The sequence below is a fragment of the Ambystoma mexicanum genome, chromosome 6p (genome assembly GCF_040938575.1).
Source record: "Ambystoma mexicanum isolate Mex_15411 chromosome 6p, UKY_AmexF1_1, whole genome shotgun sequence".
NCBI classification, from domain to species: Eukaryota; Metazoa; Chordata; class Amphibia; order Caudata; family Ambystomatidae; genus Ambystoma; species Ambystoma mexicanum.
The window spans coordinates 1,453,399,832-1,453,411,961 of NC_090935.1; the positions used below are offsets into that span (position 1 = coordinate 1,453,399,832).

Here is a 12,130-nt window from a genome sequence, read left to right on the forward strand (position 1 = left end):
GGCCAAGTCAGAGTATATCATGGAATCGGAGTCCATGGTGCTGTGCTGAGCAGCATCTGTGCTGTATGCTGCGCTGTGTGTCTACAGGGGGCAATGACCTGGGTAATCATGGGAAGCGGTTTCCCACTCCTGCTACTCCACTCCTGCAATGCTCCTGCAGGCTCCTCAGGACTCGTCTGATAAAACATCCTGAAATGTACTTGACTGCTCCTATCTCCAGACACATCATGGGCAGGATAGGTTTGCAGTACCCTCTTCTGGTGGAGTCTGGTGAGGGGCAGATTTGGGTAAAGGGGGTGGAGTAAAGCAGGGATGCAAGCACTTTACTGGGCCTATGGCAACAGAAATCCTGAATAAGCCACTGCTATTGACTTCTTGGGCACATGAGGTGAGGAGGCAGTTCATTTTATCTTGTTTCACGTTTGGGCCGAGAGCGCTACAAGGTGTGCGTACCATTTATGCTTCAGGTACCACCTCACTGCTGGTGCTTTCTTCATGCTAATTAATAGGGTGGTGTAACCTGGGTAAGACTGTATTCTGCTATATTCCAGACTTCACTTTGGAAGTAGTGCTAAATGGCGGGGAGGATTTATCTTAACTATAGCCACCCTCAGTGCTGTCTCTGCACATGGACTTGGAGGTATGGTCTGGGGTGAGGTGGGTCGCCCTGATGGATGACCCTCTGAGATGGTTACCACACTGTTTATCATATGTGAGTGGCATTTCATTGTTGTTCAAGATTAATAGAGATTCCGACATAGAGTAAAATACCAACTGAGCAGTGTGAGTATTATTCTCAGGACCCCAGGAATGTAGCACGTCTCCTGTTATTCATACTATTGCTGGTAAACGCCATCGTTCTTCCACAGGTGTACTGGGCAGAGGGGATTATGAGGTGTTCTCCTTGTTGGCCTAGTGGTAATGGTTCTGCCAGCAGGCCAGGCACAGAATATACTTGGCCACACAATGCTTACTGTTTTCCAGCAGATTGGCATTTTAGGTTCCCATCAAATGTCAGCTATTGTTGCAAATAGAAAAGATTGTTCTCCAAGCCCATGCTTCACTGTTAATGCTGGATCTGTGTTTTGTCCAATGCATCCAAAGCTATAGATGGTGGTGTTTAATTACTTTTACCTTGCAGCACATATGGATGGTGAAAGCATTAGATGGGCGAGCGAATACCCCTGCACTTGCAACGTGTAACCAGGTCTCGCCTAAGGTTATGCCAGGCTGTGAAGCTTCTCTGAAAGGCATGAATAGTGTGATCTTTAAAAAGTGTGTACCATTAGTGTGTCATTTGTCTCTGAGAAGTATAACACTTGTGGTCTCATTTTAGGAATAGAACGAGAGGTGATTTCATCTACATGCATTAAAGAAGATGACCCCAATTCCCCAGAACATCAAAGCTCTCAGTGGAAAGAAGAGTTAGAAAAGGACTCTAGTGAGCAGAAGATACTTGTGGGATTTGAGTTGGGCAATATCCGATAGCAAACAATCTCGGGCTTTGCAGAATCACTTTTGTATTTGTGCTTGCTTTGTGCTGTATTTATCGGTTCTATTTATGCCGACCCAGTGTTTTGGCTTTGAGGAAATTAAACTGCAATTGCAAAATTAGAACGGCTTTCTGCTGCAAGGTCTCCTCGCTCCTGCACAGGCACCTTGTAACATAATACTCAAAAAGCATAGGTTCCTCAATGCCACATCCTAAATAACAAAGAAAAGACACATTTGGGCCTTAATATTGCTTGACAGTACTTTGGTTCAGTGCCAAATTGACCAGAGTGCTTTGCAGGCATTCTCTGGAAGCTTCTACAGAGACTCAATCTTCAGGGCAGGAAAACTGTGTGTACTAGTCAACTCCTGTATTGAATCGCTAAGTGGGAATGTATTAACTGTAGCCGGCTGCTTGTAACCGTGCACCTAATCAGCCTCATTCCTTTCGTTGGTCTCTGACAGATACTGCAAAGGCTCTGTGAAAGGTCTGAATAGTGTGATCAGATCTGTACTAGTCATGCTTTCTCTTAAGAGTGGGGCAATAATACGTATTATATTTGTTTACTATTATATTAAGTATCTCTTTTGATTGTAGGAAAAGAAAAGGAGGATGTGTCGTTTATCGTTAAGGAAGAGGATGAACAAGATCCAGAACAGGAGGGCTTTGGGCGAGGCGAACAATTAAAACATGACAGTGGTGAGTAAAAAGTGCTTCTCCATTGTACTACTAGATGGACCTTATGGTGGACATCATTCGTGAGCACAGAATTTTCCCTGAAGACGGACTTGGTCCGAAATGCGTTGGCTTCAGCTGTGTCCGACTCCTTTTGGGGAGGGAGGATAGCTCAGGGGCAACATGTTTGTCTTGGAAACAAGACAACATGGGGCAGCACAGATTCGAATTCCGATCCCGTGCTTATAGACCACTTTCTGGTATTAAGTGTGTTAGTTTATAACATTAAAGTGAAATAAAAACTCAATAAAAACTAGAATGGATTTTGTTAGATTAAAATTCTGACTACACAATATTTCTATGTACACATAGATTTTCTTTTACAAATATAATTTCCTATTTGATCACTGTTTAAGTAGCTTTTCAGCACAGATTTTGTGAGCACACGGTTTCTTGGAAAGATTTCCATGGTCTATATGTACACATTCTCCCTTAACACAAGAGGAGACCCCTAAAGCAAGAACCAGGATAGTAAAAGGAGTATCACCTGAAGGAAGGATGGACGGTACAGACTAGATGCATTCCAGGCCTGCAGGCCCTGAGCGGAAAAGTTGACCAGGGTGCTTGGCAATCATGTCACAAACCTTGAGGGACTTAGACCACCCCAAGGTGATCCACCACTGACCCTAAGGTAAAAGGGAGAGAGACTGAACCCGGGTCAGGAGGGTCACATTATATTGGCCGCTTGACAAATACCCGAATGAGGATGGTATTACCCATTGCTGTTGTTGTAGATGTTGAGAGAAAAAAGCGATAGTCAGGGAGAGACCTGTTGTAAATCATAACCTTGCTAGTTCTGAGAGGGACCTGTTGTGAATCCTGTTAAAGCTGCGGTCTGGGAGATACCTACGGTAAACCCAAGGGCTGGGAACAACCACAAGTGCTCTTTGCAATGCAGAGCGAAAGCCTGAAGGCGAGAGACCCCTGAACTCAAACACAGGAGAGGCCTTGAAACACAAGGTGGGAGCAGAGCAGGCTGAAGGAGACACCAGATTGTGGGCCTCATCACGACTTTGGCAGTAACCCTTAAATCCGGCAGTCGCGCTATTACTGCCGATTTAAGGGTCCGCCAAATCAGGACTTCGGCGGATTTCGACCCAGCTCTGAGCTGAGTGGAAATCCGCCGAAAATTTGTGCTATTACCGCCGGCGGGAAATCCGCCGGCGGTAAGAGCACGAAAATTCCCCATTGAGCCCAATGGGGAATGCGGCATTATCGAATGGGCAAATATAAGGGAGGTACCACAAACAGCTACCCACCTATACACACACAAGGTGTGCCTGGTTGTAACAAGTGCTACTTATCATGTTGGTCAAAAGATCCAAACGGGGGAAATAGAGAAAAACATTTTAATCAGTTCATGTAAAAACAACCGGAATGTTTTCCGTATAAAACAGTGGACAAAAAATGCATTTTGTAAACAAACAAAGAAATCACATAAAATAATCTCATGTGACGGTCATATTTTTCAATAGTTGAGCAAAGCCACAATTTTCATATAGTGACAGTTTTGTGAGGTTAGTAATAATGTGTGACAAGCACATAATTATTTCTGATGTCTTTAAATGATAACTAGTCCTTGACTCCGTCGACACAACAACATGTGTTTCTGGGACACAGTAACAGTTGTTAGCAGTTTAAGTTGGCTATAAAGTATTTCTATTAGGTAAATACTGGACCAGTCTTCAGGACGTGGAATTATGGCATCACCAGAGGTGGTGGTGAAGTGGAAGGGAGAAAACCGTCAGTCAACCTTTCCAATTTGATGTAATCTAAAAACCAAAAGCACACAAGACGGCAAATTGGTGGAAGAATGATAAAAACCCAGATTTTAGGGTAGCATATCTCTATTAAAGTGCACGTACAACCTTTTGCACTAACCTTTCAAGTATTTTGATGGCGTGTATGGTAGCGAATGAGGAAAGCAGTTTTGACCAAATTCGACAGGAATCGCTGTGGAGACTCACAGTGATTAAGGCTGAAAAAGCAAAAGCGGAGGGAGCTTTAGAAACTCACGTTTGCCAATCCTTCCTAATAATTCTGATTTGCACATAAGATTAGGTACATTAGAATGAGATTATTTCTTTTTTCTTTTTTCCTTTATCAGAAGCTTGACTATAGCTGCTGACCTTTAGTTATTTTTTGATTTTTAAAGTAATTACACATAAAATGTAATCAAACATTTGCATAGTTTTTCGTTCAAATGCAAGTTAATGATAGCACCATGGTAACGAGCTACCTAGGGTGCATGGTGAAATTTAATTCGAAGTGCTGGCAATCTATACCACCAATATGTTGTATTTTCTAGTGGCGTATATTAGCATTACATTCCATAGATGAACAAATATATACCTCAAGTCGCTGCTTGAAAAACTGGAAGAAGAAATGGCAAAATTTAAAACATTCACTCTGGATAAAAAAATTTGGAAACTGAAAAAAGATATACTTATCCCTACTTAGTTCCAGGGTTTTTCCAGACTATGAATGCCAACCAAGGCCCTCTTCGAGGTCCCCATTGGCAAAAACCTTACAAAAAAGGTCTCTTTTTCCAATTAGTGCCAGCAGAGACTCAGGTTCTGGGAACAGCACTCCAAATAACACAGGCGGAAATTCCTCACGTGGCTCACGAGGCCAGTTTTTTCAGGGACGGGGCAAAATGCGGCAACCAGGCAACCACGGGATGCGCACTCGCCAATGGCAACCACCCCCTCAAACATGGCGACCCCAATTTTAGGGATCCCGATTTTCAATCTGAGCGAGCATGTTCTGACCCCAATCGAAATTTCTCTTTTAAGCAAAGGACTGTCTTTAGTACTAACTAATAGTGCAAATCTGTTTCAAACAGAAACCGAGATGAGAATTTTTTTTCACATCATAAGATTAAAATACTTTTTTCGGGACAAGGACTTGATTGGTCAAGAAAAGAGCACAACAGGTCTGAAACCACCCTCCTCCTTTATTCCATTAACATCCATGGTCTCACCTGAGATCATAAGTGTTGAAAATAAAGTGCTTCGAGAAATGCAAACTTTCATTAAAACAAGAAATAGATGCACTAACAACCTTTCGAAAGAGGAGCAGTTAGCTCTCAGTAACCTTGAAGCTAACAACCTTTTTGTGATTAAACCTGCAGATAAGGGCGGTGGAGTAGTGTTGTAGGACACATTAAAATACAAAGCTGAAGTTAATAAACAACTAGAGAACACAAAGTTTTACAGACAGCTTACGGGCAATCCAACAAATGAAATAAAATAGGAAATCAACAGCCTCCTCTCGCATGCCTACATTGAAGGTTGGATTGATAATGAGAAACTTTTTCTAACAACGAATACCCCCATTACTCCAGCCCTATACTGTCTGCCCAAGATTCACAAAAACGCTCTCAATCCTCCTGGGCGTCCCATTGTTGCTGCCATCGGCTCCTTGCTAGAACCATTGTCAATTTATACAGATTTTTTTCTTAGACCCTTTGTCCTTAAAATGAGGTCATATGTCCAGGATACCACCTGTATGATAAAAATCATCTACAACCTCGCTTCAGAATCTAGTGACATTTTGGTCACTTTAGATGTAGAATCCCTTTACACTAGCATTCCCCAACTTCGGCGCATTGAAACCATACATACATACCTTGAAAAAAGAGAAGATCTATCGGTGCCAACAGATTTCATATGTGAATGTATAAAAATAGCCTTAGTTAACAACTTCTTTATGGTAGAAGACAAATACTATCAACAACTCCATGGTACCAGTATGGGTGCCACTTTTGTTCCAGATCTAGCAAATTTATTCATGGATAACCTGGAACAAGAATCTGTGTACCATGAAAATAATCCATTTAAAACACAAATAAAAGCTTGGCATCGCTATATAGATGATGTGTTCATGTTGTGGCAAGGCAACGAAACATCTCTCTGTGAATTTCTGGTTTGGATAAATTCCTGAGACCCTTGCATAAAATTCACTATGAACTTTGATCACAAACAAATAGCCTTCTTAGATCTGGTTATCTACAAGACACCTGCTGGCAACCTAAATACTGCTCTGTATAAGAAGCCAACAGACAAAAACACCCTATTGTCATTCAAAAGTTTCCATCCACAAGCTCTGCGGGAAAATTTGCCCTTCGGGCAATTCTTGCGCATTAAACGCAACTGTTCGACAAAAGAAGAATTTGATAGCAATAGTCAAAATTTATCATCCAGGTTAAAAGAACGTGGATATCCACCCCACATTATTCGAAGATTGTTGAAAAGAGCGCGGAACATCAATAGATCTGATTGTTTAGAAAAACAAACGAAAGTCCAAGAAGAGAAAATAACGTGTGTTTCCACCTATTCGCCAATCAGCAACGATCTACGCCGTTGCATTCTAAAAAATTGGCCCCTTATCCAAACCGAAGACTTTTCCATTAACAAACCTTGCTTCGCTTTCAAGCGTATGCCGAATTTGCGTGACAAGTTAGTCCATACATACAAAGTCCCGAAAAAACTGCCCAACTCTCAACAAACTAGATTGTGGCAGTTACCACCAGTTAGTGGGCACTTTAAATGTGGGAACTGTTCAGTCTGTGATTTGACGAAAAACATCAAGTCCGTTACTTTAAATGGCCGATTATGGCATTTAATTAACTTTATAAATTGCAACACACCATGGTCAATTTGTCATCACATGCCCATGTGGCCTGATGTACATCGGAAAAACCAAGAGACCCATTAAGCATAAAATCTGCGATCATCGTTCCTGTGTGAAAAATTCAGTACCAGATAAACCTTTGGTTTCTCATTTTTTGAAGGCTAAACACACTGCCAAAGACATACAGTGGTACATCATTCAAACGGTGCCAGCACACCCACGCGGTGGAGATAGAGACCGCAAATTAAAACAATTAGAGCAAACATGGATCTATAATCTTAACACTGTACAGGCAGGCCAAAATGTTGGTATTGAGTGGAGTGTCTTTCTTCACAAATAACCAACTAGATTCACAGACTTTACATATATGTATATAAGAGCTAAGTCCCTTCACCTCCTTACAGCTTTCAAGTAATAGACTTTAGAGATATATATACATAAGAATTTTTCATCCACGTGAACTTCTCTAAAGCTCTCCACCTGTCATTTTACTTGTATTCAAATTTCTCTTTCGAACACATTCAATCTTTTTATGAACAGATTTATATTGGCCCATAATTTAGAATTAACTAGGCGGCTTCTGTCTAAGCTTCAGTAGTAGCTTAATGTGCCTTTAAAATACTCCGGTGGCATTTATTTAAAATAAAATGGTTTTAGTACACCTCGAGTTTCGTTGCCACCAAATGAAAATATGGCTTTTTGTCTTCTGCACTATGTCGACATTTCGCCAGTTTCCATTGAGAAATGGCGTCTCTATTTTGAATGCATCCAGATAGACGTTTATCTATTTTCACGGCTTTCCACCCGCCATTTCTTACTCCAAGATGGCTCGTAGGTTTCTCCAGTGGTTACAGTCTAGTCGTTCGCGGATCAGTTAAACAATCTCGAACGCAGACATTGTGTTTGCACTTGGCGTGCACTTATGCGGCGTTCGGTCTGATTCTAAACGGCAAGCGGCTCCATCAATTCATCAGCAAAACATATAGATGGAAGGTAAGCAATGCCACGCCGCGGTAACGCTGCATGACAACCTGTCGTACTTTTCATTGGCAGCAAGTAAACTTCAACTTCCTTTTTACACAGTTTGCTTCAAGAGAAGCTAGAAACCACGTTGGCGTTACACACAGACGTTTCGTCCACCAAGACCGTGGCAATTATCCAACGAGCTCTTGAGGTATATATTTGTTCATCTATGGAATGTAATGCTAATATACGCCACTAGAAAATACAACATATTGGTGGTATAGATTGCCAGCACTTCGAATTAAATTTCACCATGCACCCTAGGTAGCTCGTTACCATGGTGCTATCATTAACTTGCATTTGAACGAAAAACTATGCAAATGTTTGATTACATTTTATGTGTAATTACTTTAAAAATCAAAAAATAACTAAAGGTCAGCAGCTATAGTCAAGCTTCTGATAAAGGAAAAAAGAAAAAAGAAATAATCTCATTCTAATGTACCTAATCTTATGTGCAAATCAGAATTATTAGGAAGGATTGGCAAACGTGAGTTTCTAAAGCTCCCTCCGCTTTTGCTTTTTCAGCCTTAATCACTGTGAGTCTCCACAGCGATTCCTGTCGAATTTGGTCAAAACTGCTTTCCTCATTCGCTACCATACACGCCATCAAAATACTTGAAAGGTTAGTGCAAAAGGTTGTACGTGCACTTTAATAGAGATATGCTACCCTAAAATCTGGGTTTTTATCATTCTTCCATCAATTTGCCGTCTTGTGTGCTTTTGGTTTTTAGATTACATCAAATTGGAAAGGTTGACTGATGGTTTTCTCCCTTCCACTTCACCACCACCTCTGGTGATGCCATAATTCCACGTCCTGAAGACTGGTCCAGTATATACCTAATAGAAATACTCTATAGCCAACTTAAACTGCTAACAACTGTTACTGTGTCCCAGAAACACATGTTGTTGTGTCGACGGAGTCAAGGACTAGTTATCATCATTTAAAGACATCAGAAATAATTGTGCTTGTCACACATTATTACTAACCTCACAAAACTGTCACTATATGAAAATTGTGGCTTTGCTCAACTATTGAAAAATATGACCGTCACATGAGATTGTTTTATGTGATTTCTTTGTTTACAAAATGCATTTTTTGTCCACTGTTTTATACGGAAATCATTCCGGTTGTTTTTACATGAACTGATTAAAATGTTTTTCTCTATTTCCCCTGTTTGGATCTTTTGACCAACATGATAAGTAGCACTTGTTACAACCAGGCACACCTTGTGCGTGTATAGGTAGGTAGCTGTTTGTGGTACCTCCCTTATATTTGCCTTAACTAGTCCTCAGCCACACAGCCCCCTAAAAAAGAGGACTCCCTTGCTCTAATTTCTTGCATTTCCATTCTCGAATGGGCTCAATGGGGATTAACATTACTGCCGAACTCGTGATCCGGCGCTATTGGGGAGTTCGGCGGTAGGGCTAATACCGCCGGCGTTACCGCCAAAGTCGTGATCAGGCCCTGTGAGTAACTACTACGAGAACCTTTATAGAGGAATAGTTCTGTTTTGTTCCGTTAGACTATGTTTGAACCTTTTCTTTGGGCAAAAGCATTGGGATGTTTGTGTTATTAGTGTAGAGTAGCAAGGAGGCTAAAGGCCTGTTATGTTTGGGTATTGGAACATTTAGCTGGCTATCCTTTTGGAGGCCTTGATTTTGTACGATATGGCATCTTGAGGGAGACCAGGACTTGTAAGAATAGGTTATGAACTTTGATTCGAACCAGAGCCAGCTAAGTATTTCGACTCCTGTAGGAAAACCCAACTTCATATTGATACGCCCTGTGCACTGTTCACTCTAGTACAATCCCTATTGTAATCCTTCCCCTAGAACGTAGAACCCTATTGCAGTTCATCCCCTAGAGGTCCACAAAATCCTGGTGCATGATGGATATGATGGCCGGTTGATCAGGTTGGACATTCCATCAACCAATTAATTTGAGGCCATTACCTATTCCACTGTCCAGAAAGTAGCTACCAGAGAGATCACTGTGGAGGATAGAATTGAGTTTCATACCACCACAACCCCCCTCATCCTCTTGAAGAGGACTTAGACCAGCCCATGCCAGGGAGGAATACAAACATGTTTGATAATACCTCCCCCCAGTTTATCATTTCTCAGTGGAAGGATCCAACTCCAAGAGATGCTTTCAGAGAGGTGATACCAGAATGTCATTATCATCCATGCCAGCGACTCTCACAAACGATCCACAAGTAATGAATCAACCAGAAATCGATGTCATCCCTGGATTGCAAGGAACAGCAAGGTGAGCGTCCCTCTACGAAGGGGAGTTGAGGTCGGCAGCAAAACCAGCATGCACAATTTAGTGAAATAGCTGGGAAGTCTGTGCATTTCAGAAGCTGAAAGGAGTTAAGTGGCAAGCAAGTCCCCAATAACTAAAATGTCAGCAGCAGCAGCTTGCATAGCAAAATTGAAGAAACTTGCTGCGTCAAAGAAGCTGGAGGTTGTGGATGGGTGGTCTGAGATTCAACTGCAGATATACTGTCCGGGAACGGCAATGGGAGCATGAACAGCACAGTTTCGAACACTTCAGAAGTGAAGTGTTCAAACAGGTGTTTACTCCCTTTTTGATGGTATTCTGATCAGTTCCTCTTCCGGGTATCCATGCTAGCAGGCATTGATGATTCTCTGCTTAAGCATGCGATCGAGATGATCTTCAGTCTGCTGTGCTTTCCTTCCTTAACACGGAAACCCTGAAACAAATGTTCTGCTCTCCATGGGCTGAGTCCCTCATGCTTCAAATTTATTCGGGTAAACGGTGCCTCTTAGTAATCCCGGAATTTATAATATTTGCTACTTCACATATGGCTGTGACACAGAAGGAGCAGGAAAAGTGTGGCAAGGCCATCACTTCTTATAGAACAACAGGGGCTCCTTTACACGTTCAGCTGAAACCAAGGGGGCACAGAAAGTTTGTCATCAATTTCTGGCCCCAACACCTTTTCAAAAGGAAGTTATGGAAACCACCCATTCTCACTTTAAAGCTGGACACCAGCACCTGTCGATTAATTGAGGTGCTCTTCTCACTCATTGAAATGGACATTATGGGTCCATTTATGGCGAAAATGCCTTTGATCATCTTGCTCACCAACTTTCTCACTGTAATCAACAAGAAATTGATGCCAAACGTAACTCGACATTAATGATGATGATTGAATGTGGATTTCCCACTAGTAGCACTTTTGCTCTCTGGCATTGCGTTGTGGACCTGAGTACACATAGAGTACCCATGTCTTATCCTTTCTCATCCTTTTGCACATGTGTTGCTTTGCACTCTGTATTATGGCAATTTGTGACCACTATGTAGGTTTAAGGCGAATTTTGATGTGTTTTTACCTATTTGTTTTTTAATTGTTATGAATAAGGAGTTGTTATCAAATTAGATTTGTTATAAACAATGTCACTCTAATGTGAAGCCTTTGCACCCAAAATATTTTGATTTTTGCAACCAACCCTTGTGCTGTGGGTTCAAGTATTCTTCTCACAGCACCTTTGCAAATGCGTTGTTTTGCACACTTCATCATTGCAATTTGTGGCCAACATATTGGTTCCACGATGAATTTTAATTCTAAGATGGTGTTTCCAAGGTAAAGAATGTTTTGGAAATGTATTATTGTTATCATTTTAACTCATGTGATATTTTTGTTTTGTAAAGGTTTTTGTATAAACCATATGCAATAAAAAAAATTACAATAAAAAAAGCCCACGTTCTGTAGTAGGCTGGGTGATTGTGTCCCCAAGGATTTAAAACGGCTGTCCACCATCTTTAAGCCAGGTAGAGCTAACATAGGTCTGGTGGTCCCACCAACTGTCCATCTGTATTTTCCTTCTAACATCTCAAGCGCACTGAGCATGTACCATCTGTTTGTTTCCTGAATCTGAGTGCCAAGCTTCCTTGTATTCCTATTTGTGCTCCACCCTGTGCCTTCTTTAGCCTTGTATGCATGGTGTAGGGTTTTCCCGCCCTGCAAGCAAGTCTGCAGAGTGAGGCGAGCCCAAGGAAATGTATATGTTCCCCTCATGTACTGTGGTACTCATGACTGTTCTCGTACGCCAGGCTGGCATGTATCCCGGTTTCCTGAAATTGCTTCCTCCTTGGTCTCCTCATCTAGGGGCCCCTTCTTTACCATCTTGATGACATTCTTTATAATGAGTCTCAGAGTTGCAGGTGCTGAGAGTGCATACTTAGTGGACTTTGGGAGGTCGGCCTCCCCAGATACC

General features: G+C 41.7%; 1 protein-coding gene across 4 annotated transcripts in view; it reads left to right on the forward strand.

Moving 5' to 3' along the window:
* Nucleotides 1-12,130, forward strand: part of LOC138510515 (zinc finger protein 182-like) — a 181,435-nt gene that overhangs the window by 119,882 nt on the left and 49,423 nt on the right. For 3 of the 4 annotated variants that reach the window (XM_069626218.1, XM_069626219.1, XM_069626221.1), the window contains exons 7-8: nucleotides 1,337-1,441; nucleotides 2,090-2,191. In XM_069626218.1, coding sequence (XP_069482319.1) covers nucleotides 1,337-1,441; nucleotides 2,090-2,191 — 207 coding nt within the window. The remainder of the gene's footprint in view (nucleotides 1-1,336; nucleotides 1,442-2,089; nucleotides 2,192-12,130) is intronic. The other variant, XM_069626220.1, reaches the window with a different exon arrangement.